General features: G+C 41.1%; 1 protein-coding gene across 7 annotated transcripts in view; it reads left to right on the plus strand.

The window, feature by feature from the left end:
- Positions 1-4242: 4242 nt before the first annotated feature.
- The window catches only part of pbx3b (pre-B-cell leukemia homeobox 3b), a 57661-nt gene continuing 39118 nt past the window's right edge, over positions 4243-22785 (plus strand). The window contains exons 1-2 of one of the 7 annotated variants that reach the window (XM_085180225.1): positions 4243-5879; positions 6475-6554. In XM_085180225.1, the coding sequence (XP_085036351.1) occupies positions 5632-5879; positions 6475-6554 (328 nt within the window). In that variant the 5' untranslated portion in view covers positions 4243-5631. The remainder of the gene's footprint in view (positions 5880-6474; positions 6555-22785) is intronic. The other 6 variants (XM_085180227.1, XM_085180226.1, XM_085180229.1 and 3 more) reach the window with 6 other exon arrangements.

The following is a 22785-nucleotide window of genomic DNA, read 5'->3' on the forward strand; positions in this document are numbered from 1 at the left end:
ACATAAAAGTGCTTCATGAAAATGCAATTAACGAGAGCCACAGTCCTGCATAATGAGTACTTTTAATGTTGGTGCTATAAGTACATTTTGCTGACAATGCTTTGGAAAGCAGGATTTTTAATTTAATTAAGGATGTGAATACTTTCTCCATAAATACTTTTTGATTCTACTTTAGTTTTTCATTGTGTTTATGAGGTATCATGTTGTGTCTGGCTTTCGTGTATTACCCATCCTGGATATTCGTGTGTATTGTCGAAGCATGTGTTATATGAATAAAAGTAACCCGACTCTACCCGACTTGCACCTGCATCTGAGGCATAAACGTCAAAATTTTTCATGGCACCGCTTCCTGCAGATTAAACCAATATTCATGCTACTTCTATCCACTCTAACATTTACAAGCACAATGAAGACGAATTGCATGCACAGCAGCTACAAATATCAATAAATAAATAATATATCCAAACCAGATGAAAGGCTGTTTATAATTGGGTTAGTAATATCCCTGGCACCGTCTGCTCGGTCATTTCCTTCAATCTCCCTGAGCAACAGGGGATCATACAGGCGACACTCAGAACAGGAAGTGTCTCGCCACTCCGTGACAGGCTGACTTCTTGCATTCTCTCACCTTCTTCAACACCAGTTCAAATACAAGGAAGCCGGGAGAAAAGACATCTTCACTTGCACTACACCCGGTGATTTCACAAATCTTTTAATGATTTCTGACCCTTTTTGTGGACAGCGAAACTGTGAACTCATGCACCCATAACTTCTCACTTAATCTGTATTACTCTCATCACAACAGAGCAAGCCACTCTATCAGTAAATGCTAATCTCCTAATTAACAAGCTAATTAGGCAATTACAGCTTTGCAGAAGGATGCCTAAATGAAATATGACAACACAGTCACTTTCCACAGCACCTGTGGGTCTTTTCAGATGTCACAATGAGAAGCATGATGACAAAGTGTTGTCTCTGCACTCATAGGTGCTTATTCCTATGCCTCGCTAAGCACATTTGTAAAAATATTGTCATTTTATTTAACCTAATCTGTAGTACTTGTGGAAACAACATGTCAAATTACGTCTAAATTATTTCTCCTCAGATAAACTGACCTGCGCTGTTTTCACACCAGCAGCAGTGGTTAGCACAACCCCTCGGTTATGTAAAGATGGTTTTGTCAACTAGTAGACCCACAGTGTCTTACTGTAAGGAGCTGTCACATACGGAAATGAATTATGTTGACATATGGCTGAAAACAACGGCGAATAGGCCTGCTATGCAATGCAATGAAGAATCATGCACTGCAACAGAGGAGAGGAGTCGGAGCCGTACCTTTGAGCCCCTCTTGACAGGTATGCAGTGTGACTTGACAGCTCAGTATTTCAATGATAAATGCAGTAGTCCTGGGACTCCCATTCACTAAACTCAAGAGTGCATTGCTCCCATACTTCAAGGTCAAATGAATGAGCAAAACCACACAGACCACTAAAGACAAATTCGGGTTTTTTTCTTCTTCACGTGTTGAAATTGATTGTGATGTGAACATTTCAAACTTTGGAATTTGGTAGATACACTAATGCAAACTTTCAGCATCAGTGATCTCCTTTAAATTGACCACGTCAGTCGATTTCATTGTGAAACAATTATATATTCATTTATAGGTAAGATTTTCTTACCTATTCTAGTAAGGAAATCAGAAGCTGAAAGGTTATTTTAAGTAATGACTCACCGTATCAGGACTTCAAACAAATTTCTTTTGGTAAAAGTTGCTTCCTTTTCACAAGATTGATCCACTCACTGAGTTCTGACTCATGAAGATGAATCATTCGCTAAAACTGTTCACTATTTTAATACAGTATTACGTGGACCCCTGACAGCTGCCAGGGAGATATTCAAGAAGGAGCACTTCCTGAAGTAATAAGATGATTCTAATAATGCTGAACAGATAATGCAGTGATGTAAAATATGGTCATGCCACATCATATCCATCTTTACCATCTATATGAGACAGGTGACTTTCACAGGTGTCATCAGAGCTTAAAATGTGTTAGCTATGTGTGACATCACTGTTATAGCACGCTGTTTTTAAATATTTGCCATAGAGAAAGTAAAGACCGCACACTGGATCACACCAGCGAGATTTCCACAGTCCACAGTCCACAGTCTCAAACCCATAGTCAATCTCTTACTTTATTCCAGTGTCAGTTACACACCTATAAAATTTTGCAACTGCATATTGCAGAGTTGTGACTATCATTTTGACAAAATCTGTCAACAGACACACAGACGAACACCTGGCAAAGCACTAAAAAATGCCTTTCTGCAACATTGTCTTGACAACCACATTTTGTCACAGTGACACACACACACACACACACACACACGTAGACGTACACACAAAGACAGATAGAGCAAGGTTAAAACAACATCAGCTGTTACTAGTAGATATCAAACTTTCATATAAAAGACACTAATCAGGGAGCTACAAACATATTCAAGCTTAAGAAGGTGGTGGTATTTTGTGAAGCTGCCATAGCCCCCGGCAGTCCCTCTATTGGTCAAACAACACACATCTTTAATTCCTGCCTTCGTTTTGAGCTCAGCATCACATCTGTAAATCTTTAAAGCTTTATACTGTACGATTGCGACACTGCTGTGTTGACGAAGTCTGTCCACAGACAGACATACAAACACCTGCCAAAACACTCAGAAGTGCTTTTGTGGTAGTTTCCGCTATAGTAGTTGTCTCCAGGAAAACGGTTTTTCATGATGACGCACTGACAGACTCACAAGTTGAACACAATGCCAACTTTCCATGTCAGAGTAACTTCTGGTGTTCATCAAATTCAGACTTACATTTTCCATAAAATGAATGAGCTCTTTAAAAAAAACAAAAAAACAAAAAAAACTCTTTTTCTTTATTTAAAAGGGTCAACACAGTTTAATGAACATCAATACACAAAACATGTATATTTGTCAAATATACATGACATGTTTAAAATGCAAAGATGTCACATTCTAGAGAAACTGCTAGTCTACATCTGTAGACGCAGGGAAGGTCAACATAAACCTTTAAAATAAACAAAACCATACACATATATGACAAAAACAAATGAAATATGGTTTTTTTTGGGCAAAAATGTTACAGTATTTTTCTCTACATTTCAGGTTTCATGAATTAAGCTAATTCCAAATCTGATAAATATCTACACATGCAACATAGTCAAAATTACAGGCAGATGTTGACTGTATAGAACATCCTGTTTGTATTTTGATTAAATTAACTGTGCAAAAATAATTAAATAAATTGATATTTTAAATGCACATGTTCACTCTGGTGCTTATAAAGAAAATCATGCTACATCCTGGTATACTGTAAAGTACTTTGCGTCCACGGTACAAATCAGCAGGCTGGTTGGTCTCCAACTACTAGTTTTTATTATTATTATTTTATTATGAGAAATCACGCATAACGTAAAGGAACTGGAAGAGCGTGCTTACAGAGGGGGTCTGCCCAAGTTTGAACCAAGGAGTCTGGCTGTGAATCAGACGTGCTAACCGCTGAACCACCATGCTGCCTGCTGAAACTCCCACTTCTATTATTGATGGCTGCACATTCACCTTTGCACACAGTTACCAACTGGATATAGCGCTTTACTTCAGAAGTAATAAATAGCATTTTAGGCAGCTTTTCTGTTTTTTCAGAGGTCCGGTGATACACTGGATGGGCCGCTTTAAACTACTTACACGTCATTTATTCAGTGATGTCAGGGTGGAAGAAAAGTGGCTGGTGGAGAACTTAACAACTCACTTGAGCAAACAAGTCCATATATTTAGCAACACGGCCGTGCTTAAATATTATTTATGTGACTTTGTCACTTCATTGCAGGGTAATCAGAACCAAGCAAAGCCTATCTATCAAAAGTTCACCAATAACGTCTTTGCACAACACAAGCCCTCTTTTGTGGTTTCTTCGTATAAAACCACATCCTTTATTCCTACACGTTATCGCTGAATTCATTTTAACTGAAGGGAAAGCCCCTATTTTCTTTTTTTTCTGATCTCGATGCTTATAGTAGAGGTGCACTGTATATTTGCTGCCATTCCTCCGGCTCAACAACTTGTCTGCTGCCATAGCAACTGCGAAGGAGCACGGAGCAGCGCCGCCTGCTTGTGCAGTGGATGTCACTCGTAGCAACGACCAATCAGAAGTTCCCATCCTTTTGCAAGAGCTGTGGTGAAGATGGAGGGATGAAGTGGGTGGGCTTTCGGCATCATGCATCTGCCAGCATAGGACGCGGAGCTCGTCAGTCTTCGTCATTCTCGCCCGGGATTGGTCGAGGAGCTTTACTTTCCAATAATATAAACATGTCTACTGCTTGCCTGGCTTGAACCGAGGCTTACAAGGGACTGTGCAGTTCTACATCAAACTGTATAAAAACTCTCATTATGTGTTTGCTTGTATTGCTACAGAGCTAAATCTTTGTTATTGCAAGAGAATATGCACATAGCTGCTCGTGCACGCGTGAGGAAACGAGGATACCCTGCTGCCGCTGTTGCAAGAAAGAGAGGGGACTCAGCCGTGCTTTCATCATTATAATCACCATCCTAAGTACTAGCGCTTAACATTTTGTTTTTCGGTGTTCAGGCGAGAAGTGACAAGAATATAGACCCCTCCTCTGCAGGGCGGAGCGTGCATTTTCATTTCGTATTTTGTATTTTTTTTTTTGTGATTATTTTTTTTCCTGCCCTCTTCCCTGCTCTGACACGTCTGCACTGAGTGAGTGGCATTGGCACACTGTCAATCGCTCACTACTGCTGCCATCAAACAACATAAAACACACACAGGCAGAGGCTGGAGCCCATAAATTTCAGAAGGGCAAGATATTTTTTTGCGCATCGCCTTTATACAGCGTTGTCTCCTAATTAATTTCCTCTCGCCGTTGCTTTTTTTTCTAAGCAGAAATCTCCCAACTTTTTGTACATTTCATATTTTTTGTAGTCACATTTGGAAACCTTGCTGCAGATTGTGTATTTTTTTTTAAATACTGTCAGTTGTCGCGGGGATAATTTCTGCACATTTATAGCTGGCACCTGCGAGCCTAAGATTGTTTTTTTTTTTTTTTTTAATTTGTTTACACGTTTTCACAGCGGATATCTTTTTCCTTTTCTTTTTTTTTTTATTTTGTTGCCGGTGCTTTACGAGGAGGATTTGGACATTTTCGAAAGGAAATGCGCCGGAATCCCACGAAGAGCGTTAATAAATGAGAGACCACCAAGGACCGTTTCTGTCTCTACCGCCCGTCAAAACCCAGAGAAAAGACTGATTGCTATGAGGATCCGTGCGGGATGTGATGGACCGACAATTTTGACAAACAAGTTTTAAAGAAGAAGAGAAAAAAAATATTCATGCGATTTTCTACAAACACAGCCGAAATCAGCGTTTTGGCACTTTGGACCGCGCGTAAAGCGACGACAACTTGGACACAAGATTTACGCTAAAAATAGTATTAATAAAAACTGCTGCATATTTTTTAACAAAAGACGCGTGTGTGCTGCCTAACCCCGAAGAATCACACAACCGTACATCCTTCCAGTCTGCGGCATATGTTGTAGCCGATTTCGTATATGAGTTTTTCAATTTGTGTGGCTCAGTGCACAGACTCTTTAGCGGCTACTATGGACGATCAAGCCCGGATCATGCAGTCGATCGGCGGTGTCAGTCTGGCTGGCCACTCGGTACAAGGAGGCATGGCACTGCCGCCTCCACATGGACACGATGGGACAGACGGAGACGGAAGAAAACAAGACATTGGTGACATTCTGCATCAAATAATGACCATAACTGATCAAAGTCTGGACGAGGCGCAAGCAAAGTTGGTTGATTTCTATGTTTTATTAACTTCGCCACACCAAAAAAAGAAAAGAAAAAACAAAACGCCGAACGCATCATTATTGAGATGTGGCCCGTTTAACTTAACTCCCCAATGCACAACAATAGGCTGGAGTGGCTTTAATGATAATCTCACTCTGAGGTGTATTTATTGCCTCGCAAAGCTTTAACACAGTGAAAGTTGCCACTGAGGGAAGCACAGCATTTTAGTTAAACTGTCCTAGTGAGCACGTGTTTTATAAATGTTCATTCATCTATAAAAGTCTACGTGGTGTTGAAACACAATTAATGCCAGTGGGCTCATGTTATGCAGGGAATTGCCACTGAGACTAATATTTACATTAGGGCTTGGTGTTATTTGGGAAATGCTTTTTAAAAAAAATAAAAATAAAAATACTATGACACAGTATACATTTGAGAAGAAAATGCTAACTTTCTGAAGAAGAGGCTTGGAACATTGGAAGGCATTATTAAAGTGTCAACTAAACTTAAAAGCGTGTCCAACCCTATTAACTGTTTGTGTCAGACATGTGAACTATCAGTGAACTTATTTCAGTATTTTATTTTCTCTTATACTGAAACAGGAAACACGGACTGAACTGTCACAGAATGAAACCAGCACTCTTCAGCGTTCTCTGTGAAATCAAAGAAAAGACAGGTAAGATCTTTGTCTAAAATACTGTAATATCAAACTATAAACTCCACCGTTACAGTGATACATGCAACTGGAGAATCAATAAAAGCACACAGGCATTTTTTTTACCTCTCAGTGAGCTGATGACAGCCTGCATCCAGGTTATAGGTGACCTCTGACCGAATGAATCAGTCACTTTTTAAAAATATGTCACCGTACCACGCAGAAACTCCCGTTGTCACGGAACAATAGGCAGAGTCTTCTTCCACTGAAGAGGCTCTTTTTTTTTCTTCTGCAAGTGTGCTTTAAAGCACTGGTTTGCTTGGATTTGAACATAAAGTGTGCTCCAGATTTCACACTCACCACCCTGCCAGTGAAGAGGCTGGGGAAGTCCCGTAGCATATGCTCTACATATCCTAGATCACACAGAATCCATGCTGGAAAACCTGACAACGTTTTGCCATCAACTTATAAGAGATTTTTTTATTAGTCAAATCATACGATGGGCTCGCAGAATTAATAATTCGACTGCAGTTGTATGAAAGCCTTCCTGCAAAGGTGGATGGTTAATCTTGAAAAATGCAAACAACACCTCTCCTGGAAGCTTAGTTAGAGAAAAGGATTGTGAAATAATAATAAAAAAAATCCTCTTTTTATATATTTATATGAGCATAAACTGCTATTTCTGTTTTTTAGGACTAGGATTGAAAACCTTTAGCATGCACACACACTTCATTCATATATTATTGAGAGTTGTAATTACAAGCGTTCATTTTTTATAGCTTAAACCTTGTGTATTTTTTTTATTTCAAGTCCAAACCTGTATCCCATAAGATTATTGGTTTTACACCTTATGGTCTATTTTCTTAAATAAGGACGCTGGCTTTTTGATGACAATTTTTTTGCAGACCATGCTTATTGAACAGGTGCTTAAAATATCTACCCTCCTATATGTTAGCTATTTATTTTTCTAGTAATATGTATTTTAAAATGATAAATGAATTTGACTCTACTAGAAAAAAAAAAGAGTAAACCTGGTGTTATGTCAGATTTGTGACCTTTGTGCGGTTTATGAGGAAATTAGCTTGAAGGAGGTCATAAAAGTTTATGAACTTCCTCAACACAGGTGGCGTCCACAGGGGCAGGCCGAGGGTCCACAGTCTAGCCGAGCTGCTGTGCTATGTTTGTGAGCCTGTTGATTTCAGGCAATGAAAGAGACGGAGCAATAATAAAAAAAAAGAGTAGATGTAGATCAAACACGATGCCAGCTTTGAGGCGGAAGTGTTCCTGCGATTGTAGAATGTGGAGCTCACTGAAAAAAAACAAGTATTAGAAGTGAATTTTAGTTTCAGACCCAAACCACTTTCCCACATCAGTTTTACTTGTTTGTTTGTTTGAAGTTATAATGGCTCCTGTTTGAATGTTTAAGCTGTGTGAACTCGAGTCATTCAAGTTAGCATGAAAATTATTTAAAGCAACATCATTTGGTGTGTGCACGCGCACGTTTGATCGAGATCCTGGTAAGAAGCGAGTGTGAAAAAGAGACGAGACAGAGGAGGAGGGTGAGCACAAGCCTGCGTGCGTGCATGTGTGTGTGTGTATGTGCGCATGGTTAACCTGTGGTTTAGAGTCACAGCCTCCCCCTCTTAGCCATTGACAGAGCTCAGCTGGTCTGGTGGCCTTGTTGACCGGTCTGCTTTTCCAGCTCACAGTAAGCCTTTCACTGGCTCCTACAGCATCATTCACAAGGCTTCCTTGGCCCTTTCATGTCTGTTGAGATGGCACATGGGGCCGCTGTCTTTTAGCCATGGAGCCCACCGCTGCCTGAAAATGGCTTTTAATAATAAATTTGAAAGTGGTCCAAGAATCATCAGTGTAATTACTGCACACATGTATCATGTTATCAGGGCTTATTGCATGGTGTGCAGGTGATTAGTAAGACTAAGGTCTGGCTTTCGTATTATTTTGTGACGAAGATGGCGAGACTCAGTTGCATTTTGAAATGATTGCGTTTTGGAACGGAAAGGTTAAGAAAATGCATTTTCTAGTAATAGCAAGACACTTCAAAGCGTTTTTTTCCAAGGTGTTTGGAAGTTTATGGCACTCTTTTAACTGTTATTGTAGAGCTACGGGCACATTTCTGCATTGCTAATGCCCTCGAAGTATTAATTCACTTTGATATGCTAATTAGAGAGCATTATGCAAGAAATGAGATTAAGTGGCAGCATGAAGTCATTTGCCTGTCACTAAATTGAGTGTTTTAGCAGGAAGGCTTTTTCCTCCAAAATTTCTTGGTTTTGCATTTAGATAAGCTGAATGTGAGATTTGGTTGGCAAGTGTTGTTCTTTGTGCTTTCATGTGTGTGATCTTTTTTTTCCCCTTTAGGTTCATACATAAAAAAGACAAACAAATCAAAATCGTTCATGTCTCTAACTGTTTTAGGACAAAGGATACATTCACGCTGTACCTTTTCCCCCCCTTAGGCTTCATGAGGAGACAATGAATGCATTGAGTGAAAATTGCCTGCGATTCAGATGAGTTTTGCAGTTATTCCTCTGTGCTGGGTTTGTTTTATCCTGCTGGCTACTCCCTTGTCTTGCTCTCTTGCTTGGAAGAGAGGCTCACAGCAGCAGGAGCAGCGGGAGCGGCAAGAATAACAAAGGTGAAAGATTACCTCCATATGGTATTTCTGACCAGGAAAAGAGAGGTTCTGTAGCAAGACTCCTCTTTGATGTGAGGTTTAATCAATAGAAAGAGATTACAGAAAACTATTACAGGCTAAATCATGGAGTACTACAGAGAGGCTTAGCCCTCTCCACAGCTCTCTCAGCTGCGTGGCGCTTCTTTGGCTGCGTATTGACTTGTTGTTTTCGTGACCTTTGACTCATCAGGTTCAGAAATGGGGGGTCTGGAGAGGTAGGGGAAGGAGGGAGGGAATGTGGCAGAGATTCAGGCTGATGAATGCTGCGATCCTGTGTCAGAGGCAGTGGATTAGGGAGGGTACTGCACTCACAGGTCGAGGCGGTGTCGCCTTTTGGTGTTTTTTTTTTGTGTGCACGTTTTTGATATGGCTTCTGAAAGAGCTGAACGTGCTTTCATGTGTGCATTTGGGTCTGTCCATGCTGTGTTCGGTGCTCGACTGAGAAAGACTGTGCTCACTAAATACAGTTCAGGATGAGCCTGTAATTAACCACATGCAAGCCGGACTAAAAGTGTTACCTGAAGTAAATAGAGTTAGGACTGAGTGGGTAAGCATTTCGGAATTCTGTAGGGAGCATGAATTTTAGTGCTGCCAAAGTTAATGAGGAAACTAGTTCTAATTGTATTATTATTATTATGATTATATTTTTATTACACTTTTTTTTCTCAAAATTAGGGAGCTAGGGAACAAAAATATATGTTATTTTAGTCAATTCTTTTCTTTTCTTTTTTTTTTGGTTCTACCTCATGGGTTTTTCTTCATCCTGAAAAGGCTCCAGTAAATGCATGACAGGGAACAGAAAGCTATTCAGCAGCAGACACAATTGACTTTGGCTGCTTTTTGTCTCAGAGAGCCCCAGTGATGCGGCTGCACTGACTAGATAGTGTTGTGCCGAATGGCTTGCGCACAGCTGGGTTCTTGACTGGCTCAGTGTCAGGGCCACTAGTGCTTCCCCTTCTAAAGCACAAGGGGGACCGAGGAAGATGTGGCTATTATCTAAGTAGCTCCCAAATACCCTCCATTTCCCCATCATCAAAGATGAAAAGAAGGAGAGCCAGACAAAGAGGAAAAAAACAGAGTATACATATTGGTTTCATTTGGAAGGGTAAATGCTTTTGTGTTGTGGCGATAGATGTCTCTGCAGCTGTAGTGGCTGGTATCTGCACGTGCAGAACCTCAAATCTTCATTTATTTATTTATTTATTTATTTTTTTTGGGGGGGGGGATGATCTAGTGCTGTCCTTCCATCTGCACACGCACGCTCCCATCTTCTTGCACACGTCTCCCTCTCTCCCCCTCGAATCGCTTCAAGCGTTTTCTGCGGGCTCCTGCGCGATCAACAGCTCATAATTGTTTTTTGCACATACGTTATGCAAATGAGCCTTTATGGCAACTGGCATAACAATTAGCATCCTCCAACAATATTTTAGTAGGTTAATTGCGAAATTTCTGAATTGTACATCTGAGTTGTTAATTAGGCATGACAGAGGTGGTGAAATAGTTATCTTCAGGCGGTGGCAGCCAGCAGAGGCTGCTTTGGATGCAAAAAGGAAGGATTGATTGAAATTAGTTTACAGCAGTAGGAGCGTGCCTGCTGGAGACTCTTTGCGTGCCCCTCTTGCTTTTTGTGGCATCTGTTTGTTGCTGAATGCAAAAAGCACGAGGCAGACGCAAACGTGAAGAAGGTGGGTCACATTTTTGACACCTGTAGAAATATTGCACTTTTTTTTTTTTTTTTTTGGCTTTTTGAAGAAATACTCGTCCTGCTGTTGTTTTTAATTTTTATTTTTTCATGTCACTACAGCTGGACTGTAAACAATTTTATAACTTATTTATTCCACTTTTTATTTTTACATTTTTTTTTAATGTTAAAGTTAAATGTAGCAGGGAAAAACAAAATAAAATATCCATCTGTATTTATTTATTTATAGACTAAAATGTATTGACGAAAAAAAATTGTTGCAAAATCTAAAACCCACTTTTAATGCGTTTCTGATTATGAAAACACATTTCATTATGCGTTTTTCTTCCCTTACACTCGTAGTGATTCTATATGATTTCAAGCTATAGCTGGAGTTTATTTACAAGTAAGTAAATAAAGTCACAAAGAGACTTTATTTTAAAATTACTCTCCAAGTCTCTTGTGTCATGATGTTCATTACTGTGTCACCCGATGGCCAAGTGTATGTAATGCCATAGAGCTGGTTATTAGTGTAAAAAGCGTTACAGTGAAAGACTGGCGCAAAGCAAGTCCTCTCTCAGTAATGACTCTGCTATTTATAGGTCCCTATTTCATTAGCCCTAGTGTTTCAGGGAAGAGTCTTCCTCATGGGACAATAGACACCATGATGTTCATTTACTCTTGTACACATTACATGTGGACAACTAAGTGACCCATCATCTGTGAGTGCAAGAACATGGACAGCGCTCTTGAATTTCCTCCTAATTTAGCTTTTTTTGTGTGCGTGATTAATCTTTTTTTAATAGATGGACTTTTTTTGGAGGGTGTGTGTGTGTGTGTGAAGGTGTTACAGGTGATGCGGTTCTCTTGCTAAAATGATGAAGGAGTTAAAGCCACCAGTCACTAAATGCACACATTTGTAATATCTCGACACCGTGGCGGTCTGCGGCTTGTTGTGTGACAAAAGCGACGTGATACACAATCGTCACCTTTCTTCTCTTTACACACGATTTTTTTCCAAAAACGGGGGAAGGAAAAAAAGGGGCTCTTTGCTGTCTCTGCTACATTTGCGAGCTTGAAAATGTAGCCCCTCTCCCCATTGTTCCAGATGCCATTGTTCCACGTTTCATACATTAGAATGATATATTGAAGGCAGAAATGGGAAAAAGACTGCAATGCAATGAAATTTTAATCAGCGTCTTCTGCTGCTTTAATAAGGCAAATAATTCTTATTGGCTGCTGTGTTAAGATTTCTAATATTTAATTCATAACAAACCTTGCATTATTCTGCTCTTGCCCTAAGACAAGCTCCACTCTGCTGCCTGCTAAAAGGCAACGATGGAGGAGTGGAGGGGGTGTTAAAGGAAGTGCACACCCAGCATTTTTCTTATCAGTTTTGGCATAAATATCACACTGTTTTGATATCGTCCGCGAATTCAAATATCTGTTTAAAATCATTTTTAACTAAATGTGTCACTGGAGCTAATGATGGAGAAACTGGGCTGGCACTCCTGGTGATCAGTGGACAAAGACTTAAGTAGCTTTCTTTGTAATTTTGTCAGCAGTCAGTTAAGTGCAACCATTTGCCGGGCTAACTGTCTTTTTATTTTCTTTAGTCCTTGAAGTTCATTTTTGCGTCTGAAGTAATGGAGAGATGGCGAGGGGCCAGCAGCTAGGTGCTGGCTCATGTTACAGAGAAACGGTGGGACCTGTTTTCGTCTCTCGGTGAAATGGCTTAATTGGTGTCAGAGCCCCAGGGATAAAGGCCTCTTGCTCTGAAACACAGCCACACAGGCCCTGTCTTCCCTCAAACCAGGAGGAACGGCCGACGTCTGCTGGTGAATGAGGACTAAGCCGTGGCATAACAATACCAAATGATGTTTGGGATGACAGAAATTAATATGCACTTGCTCCCAGAAAGCTATGATTAATGACGGCGAGCGGGGAGATGCTGTCCCTCCTTTTGCTCCTCTTTGATGGGGGATTGAAAACCAAAAAGAAGGAGGGAAAAAAAGGCTGGTTTCTCCTCTCTTTAGAAAGTAGAGGAAGTACATTACACACTGCTATTCTTTTTTTTTTTTCTTACTTTATCCTCAAGCAAGAGGCAGGAAAATACCGAACACTGGTAATGAATTTTGGAACCATTCAGTAACATTGTGACCTACTATATTGTCCCCTTGCAAAATCCTCACAAATACATGGATCCTTTTGCAAAGCTGCTCACCCATTGGTCGTAATTTTGACTCTAGTTAAGAATCTGATATCTAATATTATTTGTAATCGTTAAAAAAATTAGCAAATGCAATTTTAATAAGAGTTAATAAGAGATGACCTGACGATGGCTTCTTTTCGTATAGAATTTTACGCACGCCCATTGATTCCAAGCCAAAGGTGTGAACAAAATGGTGGTGTGCTGTTGCCATGATAATGATCTGTATCTGTTGTGTCCTAGGAGGAGACGCATGAATATTTAATTGTGTCTGCTCGAGAGATTCCCCAGACCCTTCTGTTCATTTCTTACTTTCTCTAATGCGTTTCCACCCTCCCAGGTACTTCCTCTCTAAGTAATGGAGAATTAAAGCGTGCATTAAAATGATCTAAATTGCAATGTAAGGGATTTCTAAGGACATTTGTCTCAGCACAATGCGGCTGAAAATTCAAATGGCAAGTTTTGACAACGGACATTCTGCTGACACCGTGTATTTGCTTCACGTTGGCTCCTCAAATAAGCATTTCCTCTGTCAAAGTGATTGATATGTATTAAGCGTGCGCTTTTTACATCACGCCGCTTTGGGAGATAATGTGGGTGCGCGCATATAAGTTTTAAACAGCGAATGAGTTCCCCCTCATATTGATCTATTTGTGTTGGCGGAGTGGCAGGTGCTATACGAAGACTGTGTCAGCTTTGATTGTTTGTGTCAGTGATCCGAGCCGACACTGAGCTCTTTTACTGTTCGTCACTGCACTTGCTTCCTGTTGATGAATGGCAGCGCACTGCACAGATCCTCAAAAAAAAAACAACTTGTGTCTGTGCTGTCTCACCAGCCCTCTGAATCAACGTTGGATCTCAGAGATTTTTTATCTCTTATGTGTACACTTGGATTATTTTTCCCTTCTTTTTATTTTATAATGCTAAACTGTGGGACATACCTAAAATGTCCACAGGACTTTTTTTTATTTATTTATTTTTTTAATTAAATCCAATAATGTAAAAGCTTTCAATGGGAAAGGGAACATCAGTTGATGAGGGACAGGAGGTGTGGTTCCTCTCCTTCTCTAAATATTCAAGTTTAGTTCTTAACGTGCATCTGTGTGTGTGTGTGTGTGTGTGAGTGTGTGTGTGTTGGCAGGCATGCTAGGTTATGGCGTGAAGGTGAGCCTCTGTAAGTATGCAGAGCACGGCGGGCCTCGCACGGGTGCTGAAGGAGAGCATGGAGTGGCAGAGTTAATTTATTTAATGACTGAGCGTCTTATATCTCCCCAGCCCTGATTAGAATCCATGCTTGATGAGGGAAGCGATAGAGGGGAGTGCGCTGCCCCTAGGCCCTAGCACGTACATTCACGGTTTTCTTTCTCTAGTGCCTATTTTCCCCACCCCCCTCCCAATCCACTGGGTTTTGCAATAAAAAAAAGAAAGACATAAAAAGGAAAAGTGCACCACCAAGTAGGATAATAACCGCTTGTGTCCGTCGCGATATTTCGTGATTATGTCCGTACATGTGATCGTTTTGTTGCACACTGGCAGGAAATGCAGCTCTGAGCCTGATTAAATGTGCGTGTTCATGTGTGTGTGTGTGTGTGTGTGCGTGTGGCGTGCTCCGTGATAAAGACGAAGTGCTGTGGAGCTCCATGAACGTGGGAAAGCCAAACAGAGCGTGTCACTTTGGCAGCACGGGCTGTCAGCATTGGGGAGCTGCAGTTGTAAAAACCATGACCTTCCTCTTTGCCAGCATGTCTCTTGCAGAGCCAAAGCACTGCCCTGTAGATCTGGGCTGGCTGTGGGAGGGAATACAAACACGGAGAGAGGGACAGTTGGAAAAAAAAAATGGCAAGAGCCATAATTGTGAGGAAGGGGCGGCTGAAGTAATGAAATACTTCTTGGAGCTATCATAACTGAGAAGGTGAGGGAGGGCTAGCAAAGAGGGGGGAAAACACTCGGCGGCTTCTAACATTTCCACGAGCCATCATCAGTAATGCCGCTGCAGCCTCACAAACCAGAAATTATTTCTTCAGGCGTCGCTGTCAAGTGTTATTCAAATAACACCAGCCTCACATTTGAATAACAGCCGACATTTTGAATTAATTAATCAGACAAGATAGTCTGGGCCTTTTCTCATTAGTCTACAGGTCAGGCTGGGGAAGATATATGCGCCGGTGATGATATACTTGTCTTTAATAGTGATTTATGGAGATTTTGGATTGTACTCGATTTGTCAAAGGGCCTGGTAGCAGAAAAATAGAAGAGTGTATATTTCATTACTTAATCTTTGATACGTTCCACGATGCTAAAAGATACAGTCCTGTTGTGTAGCTGCACAGGAAGCTCTTTTTATATTCGCTCTTCTTGAGTGAAGAGGCACACACACACACACACACACAGAAACACAGAGACACACATTTAATCTCATACTGTAGGCTTCCCATTTTACTTTTCCTATGCAATTAAGTGAGAGCTGTAAATTATAACTGTACCCTACTTTAATTATCGTGGTGTAAAAATAGAGTTCCTGTCTTTGAGAGGAATTCATTAACTTACTCAATATTCCATGTCAGCTTGGAGGATCACAAGATTGCAGTGAGGTTTGTGTTTAACATCCTCTGAATCAAGTGGGTTACTTACCTAGATGCTATTTAATTAATAGGAGGAGCAAATAGCAGTGGGTTTGCATGTAAATATAGACTCCATATCTCCCTGGCTGTAGTTGACCTCAGCTGGTTTGACATTTTATTTGGGTTTCATAGTGGGTTTTGTGCGTGCGTGTGTACGCACGTGTGTCTGAGTGTGTGTGTGTGTGGTCACAGCGAGCAAAAAAAGTACAGTTTTGAAAAGGATAGTGCTCATCATGTAGTGTCACTTACTTCATGGGTTGTTAGATATGAAGTTCATCAGCAGCTATTTGTATATATATATATATATATATATATATATATATATATATATATATATATATATATATATATATATATATATATATATATTGTTTTTTTTTTAACATACAGCGGGTTTAATTACCCAGAGTAGACATACACATCTGTGATTTTATGCTCTACAACATGTGTGTGTGTGTGTGTGTGAGTGCTGGAGAGTGTCAGGAAGCTACGAGCTGTTGCCATTCCAGTGAGCAGCCCACACAAAATGCACCAACACCAGTGTGACAAAACATTCAAATAAATTGCTGTCAGGCTGCCGAAACACCAAGTGCAGCGATTTTTATCTGACATGTGGAAGACCCAGACATGCAGTCCTGACAAGTAACGCCGGAGCACCTGTGAGAGACGAGCGATAAAAATCAGGATACGCCTGATCCTCGGCATAACAATACCTATCATTACTTGATATTATTACTCTTCTTTAAGAGAGAGCTCAAGATGGAAAGATAGTCTCAACGCGTTGGCTTCTTTTAAAGTCTGGATAATAAATGATCTTTGGCCGCTGTTTATTTAGACGCCCACCCCCAAAGAAGAATTTATGGTTAAGTGGAATTATGAAGGCTGATGGCTTTTCAACAAGTATTAAAATGGCTTTTACATTCATGCAGAATTGTTTATTACTCTGAGAAAATGGTCGTATTTTTGTTTTGTCTGAAGGTTCAATATAAAAAGTGCTAGTGTTGGAAAAATTAAATTTACCGGTCTAGCATCAGCATTCACAGATGCAATCAAATGCACAACACACACATACACACACACACACACACACACGTTCTTAAATATTTACATTAGGCTTTTATAATGTTTAACGCTCTTGAGTAATTCTGCTTTTTAGTTCTTTGCAGCTTAAATAGAATTTAGTGCAAAAATCAACCTGACTGATGATCCTGATTGACTTAGTTTCACCGCTGCACGCAGCATGGAGGCACAAATTAATACTAAGAGAGTCTGCGTTGCTTCACTTATTCTCATTGAGTCTCCAAAATTGACTCAGTAATTCTTAAATCCAATTGAGAAGCATTAAAAATGTGCTTTTTTCGAATCTCCGAGACAAAGGACTCACTGTGCAATGTGCCATCCATTCTCTACTGTATTGTTATTTTCTCCCTTATAGGTTACTAATGAGGAATCGGCCCTCATTATGATTTTAAGGATGAGAGAGGAAAGCTTTTAATTAATGATACGTAAATGGTTCTGAATTGATTATGTTAGAATATCAAGAGAGATGGGTAGAAGCTGTGGTGTAATATATTTTAATTAAGAATTAATTAAAAATGATGGCAATTTTATAGAGGCAGAAAATAGAAGAATTTATTCTCTGTCACAATTAAATCAGCCCCTGATTTAATAAACAGACACATGCTGTATTCACTGAAGAGTTATATTTATACGTCGCGAGGCAGAATTATCCCAAATATTAAAAAAAAAAAAAAAGATCAGCGCAGTGTGTCAGTGGTCGACCACAAGCTGGGTTCTCTGGGGTTAATGGTGATTTATCTCATTCCTAATTCATGAGATCCTCCTGGTCTGTGTTAGGTGGATCAATAAAGCTGTGTTTCCTTTTTGAATTCAGTGTCTACAATTAGATTTGCGACGTGGAACACAATTAGAAGTAAGACATGAATGCATGTTTTTATCTCTGGTGGCAAGGGAATGTGCGCTCCCAAAAGATATCAATCTGTTTATGAGGTAAAAAGATTTGTGTGAAAAAGATGACTTGTGACTAGACGTGGACCCTTGTTAACCCTTTTAATTGTTATCTGCTTTCTTTCATTCATTCTTCGGGGCATGGGGAAGCGGAGGACGGCGCATTAGCCGTGCGCGCCGCTATTAAAGGGAGAGAGGTCTTTGTTTTCTGCTAACAGTGGCGTACATGCTCCGTGCTAAACTCCGCGATCAATGGCAGAGAGGCTGCTATCACAGCACTCGATGCAGGCGTAGCTCAGGGGGGGCGCGGGTGGGGTGGGTGGGGTGGGGGGGGGGGGTGTGTGCGGCGGGGGTCCCTGGTGGTTCATTTTGATTGGAGCGCAGAGTTTTGTGTTGAAAGGCGAGGGAGAGACAGGCTGTTGGAAGCAAATCCCCCTGGATCAGTTAGAGCTTTGCAACAAAAACACCTTGATATTCCTGGGAACATTTGCTTAGGAAAAAGAATGAATTTAAATAAACGGGCAACGAGAGAATGAAATGATCTAAAGCATTTCTGAAGGTTTCTGTGCTCAGAGAAAGCTCGTGTATCTCTGGCTTAGAATTAATTTAGCAGCCACTTTTCAAATCACAGTAAAGCGCTGCAGTGTACAAAATGGAAATCAGTGTAGCTGAAGTGTTTTGGTAATGTCGTTCAGCAGTCTTAAAAAAAATTAAAGTTTTTTAAACAAATGAAATATATAGTAGGTGGAGGGTGTTTAAGATGGTGTTAAGTTGATTGTTTGTGTAGCAGCGTGTGAAAGAAAGCCTATATTAACTAACCAATCTAGAGTGGGAGTAAGAAGAAGAAATGCCCTTTATTAAACGCTGAATAGATTATTAGTCCGAGTCGCCTCACGCGAGATCACCCATAGAGGCTCAGAGCCATCAACAGTCACGTGCGCGCACATCAAACGTCTGTGAGTGCGCACACAAATATAAACGCGTACGTGACGCGCAGAGGGACACATGTTGAGGAAAAACGCACAGGGGCCCCAGATGTGTTCATGCATGCACACGCTGTATATATTGCACGCACGCCAGTGGCTGGCAGAGCATCTTCTTTTTTGACACCTGCAACTAGTTGCAATACATCACTGTCAGGATCACTTTCTCCACCCATCCGCATTTGCACGTTAGTTATCCGCGGAGGCCTTCGTCAAAAAGTTGAGCAGTCCTGACATCGGCTCCCTTGTGGGAACTGAAAAGGTGAAGTTGTGCTGGGAGGTGCCGCGGCGGGTGTCATCGCTGGCTGTACTCGCTGCACCCAACAGCACCGTAATGACTACTGAAGAGAGAAATGATGCTTTAACATGTAACTGTTATGCCATATTAATTGTGTGATGGGCACGTGAAGAGAGATTGTGTACGGCAAAGCTAAACACGTTGTTTTCTTCTTGATACTTTTCCCAAGTTACAATGGATATTGTCATCAAATGGAGGGAAAGACATGATAAAAAGCCAGGTGGAGCTTATTTTATTTGGCGGCTCTTCTAGTAAACGTACTTGTGTAAGTGACGACGAGTTTGGCTGTTAAGGAGGAAGTAGTGAGGGCATGCTACCCCCTCTGTGAGCCCACTGCGGAGATGAGGAGAGCCTGAGAGTGGCATTGCTAGCAGTGAGCACCAACAGCGCACCGGCCACGACAGAGAAGAGGTGGGGAGTAGCGGTTGGTGGGTGGGTAAGGTGGGGGTGGGGGTCAGCATCTGAACTGGCTGATGGGAGCCAGAACATGAAACAATGCCGGGGGAACGTCTGGTGGGTTCGCTGCACAGAATTACAAGCGAGGGAGCAGGCCTGCTGAGGCAATTACAGCTTAATGGGGTCATTTGGAAGGCAATTGCCAGGGGTTAATGTAGTATGGAGAGATGAGGTGAGATTGAAGTGAAATTTTTGGCTAGAAAATGTGTTCAAATGAAAAGGGAGCAGGCAGACAAGTCGTGCACTGATGGGGTGGGAGGTTGATTGGGGGAACTGGAATGCAGGCTTTCACTGCCACACAGAGAGACATTAGGCCTGACCGTTCACTCCGATGTACACCAGTGCAGGCAAGTGCACATGTCTGCACAGGTACTTTTGCACTCTTTCTCCTTTTGGCCTCTACTTTCTGCCCAAACTGCGAACAAGAGGCCCTCTGTTAGCACTCTGTTTCTGAACACTGCCTGTATTACCCACAGGCATGCCCAGTGGAGGTTTTCTTTTGCCTTATATTACTTGTGATATCAATTCCTGCATTGGGAGCATCAACCATCAGGGTACAAAATTGATTTTTTTTTGTGCAATACAGAGAAAGATGTGTCAGATAAAATACAAGAGGCACCTTAGAGAACAAGGATAAAAAGGATCATTATGTGCTGTTACGTTAGCCAGTTCATTACCTTAATTGCTCAACATAATCCGGTGTTGGAAGGGTGCATTGGAGCTTTGGGAAGGAGTCTTTGCCAGGGCTTCCTACCCCGGGTCTCATCTCCCTGATCCCCTGATCTGCAGTAAGCAGACTGATCATGCTAAAGCTAAACTTTGATCAAAGCCAAACTTATTTAAGGTCAGCCATGTGAAATCTCCTGGGAGCTGCTGTGTGCGCCGAAGCGGACTGCGATATAGGAAGTAGTACAGCGCTGTGGCTTGCTGCTGCTGCCGGTGACCGTGCTGGATCACTGGACAGCAATAGCATTATCATCAGCCCTTTCAAGTCTTCAGCATTTTTACACGATTATGCTCAACAGTGGAACTTAAAACCATCCACGGCTGGAGATTCCTTGAGAGTGCGTTCTCGCTCGCACTCTTATCCTTCTCTGTCTGTCTTTTTCTCCCCCTCGCTCTCTGTCATCTCTGTGAAGTCTGTGTATCCCCTTCCCTCCCCTCCTCCCCCCTCCCCTTTCCCCATCTACACAGGGTTTTGGCCAAGAGCCGGCCACTTCACTGAGGCAGATTTTCCCAGGCTCCCTGAAGGCTATTTTACCAGGATTCCCATTAGATCTTTACCCATTACCAATGTTCCAAATCATTTACAGAAGAATCTATTTATTTTATGTCGTAATGAATTCATTTGACATGCCTATTCTTAATGAAACTCTTCTTTTAACATGCATATATCCCCGAATGAATCATTTACTGTATTTTGTATATTTGGTTTGATTTTTATCTGTCACTGTCTCTGAATATGCCCCAAATCACTCCCACAGTATGCTCTCCGTCACAGTGCAATATTGCACAATGCAGAGGTGGTGGAGCATTGTGTCAGTGCTGCAGGAAAAACAAGGATGATGCAACTGTGTTGTCATTTTAGATTGACAAATAGACAGTGGCAGACCATCAGAAAGGGGAAGAGAGTGGAATGGTATCGCTGACAAACTGCTATGACCTTTGGGGTCCTTTGGCCTCCAGAGTGCAAGGCACATACAGTGTTTACTGCAGGTCAGCAGCAGCATGAACATGTTGCTCCCCCATGGAGAAAAAGCCTATTGCGCTCATCAACAGAATCATCAACACCAATAATTGGTCAGATAATCTTTAGTCAACTGGATGCATAGTTCCGAAATATGTTGTTAAAAATTAAAAAATACAGAATCTGGGCGTTATTTTAGCTTTGAAACAACTATTAATTGGCTGTGTCGAATATGCCAAATTCAGTCTGTAGTGCTTAAAGCCATGACATCATCCAAAGAGAAGTAGAACTCCCAAAGCTGGTAGGCACTTCTCTTTCCTGTATTCCATGTCACTAAAGCATCCCATCAAAGCTCGCCTCCTTCCTATTGTAAGGTAGGAAAAAAAAATCGATGCTGCAATCTTTTCTTTTTGCCTCCTCCAATCCGTAATTGAAATGGAAAATCAAATGAACGGCAAGCAGATAATTGTTTTATCAATATTCCCTGCCTGCCCTACAAGGGTCAGTGCAGAATGATCATGAGTCGGGGATATGACGAGGACAAAATGTGAAATTGAACAGCTAGGAGGCAATAAATCAGCCTTGACAACTAAGAGTGACCAGCATGTAGCTGCAGCAGGCAGCTCTCCCTTCAGAATTTGTCCTAAAGCTGTCTGCACTAAATGGGGAATATTCATCTCATTATTGTTACACTTAATATTGCTATCAAATATTATTCTTAGAGTCCAGACGGGAAGTCAAGGTCACCCCTTCTATTATTGTTGTCATTGTTAGTGCGTGATATTGAGACTATAATGGAGGGCAATGCCATATGGTCTGCTAGGCTTACAAAGAGACAAAGAATACATTTAGTGACTTGTTGTGAGTTGAGCAAAGGGGTTTGTTGTTTGGTTTCCTTTTGATGACTCCTACCGCTTAACTTAACATCAGATTACATGAACTTTATATTAACTTATGTTAACTTACATTCTGTTGATTATATTTCTTTGGAGCCGGAGTTCTCAGAAGATAACGTTGTGCTGCAAAAGTCTGTTTTTGTTTTACATCCAAAATCTGCAAATAGGCTGAACTATAAAATCAAAATAAAATGAATGAATGAATGTTAGAAGCTACAGTAAGGCCACACTCATCAGGTAATCAATTAATGACTAATTAGTGATCAGCGATGCATGCTAGCTTTTTTTATGTTCTCTTGTTCTTATACATCTTTAAAAAAAAAACATTGTGCCAGCTTTCCAAGTCTTGCAAAAACTGCAGATAAAACTGTTGCCAGGAATCGACATCTTAAATCATGTGACATCCCTTCCCATCTGGCTCATCCAGTTGCAAGGCATTGACAAAAATATGAAATTGATTTGGTTGACGGGTGTTAAAGAGCCGACAGGAGAATGTCACAAACAATGAATGGTCACAGCTTGGAGGAAAATCAATGACAGAGGTTGAAGCCAGTCTAGAGTGCTACTTGGCAGCGTTACACTGTTCCTGGGAAAGAGCTGTCTTCTGGCCCTGGTTGTCTGATCAAAAGGAGAACTTGATCGTTTTAATGATGGAGGATACGATAAAGATGACAGCTGAAATAAGGACGCTGGAGCAAAGATTTTCTGACTTTTGTGTAGGTCGAAGCTAATGCGTTGTTTGCCATTCATTTTAG

Source organism: Neolamprologus multifasciatus, chromosome 12, assembly GCF_963576455.1.
Source record: "Neolamprologus multifasciatus chromosome 12, fNeoMul1.2, whole genome shotgun sequence".
In the NCBI taxonomy this organism is placed as follows: domain Eukaryota; kingdom Metazoa; phylum Chordata; class Actinopteri; order Cichliformes; family Cichlidae; genus Neolamprologus; species Neolamprologus multifasciatus.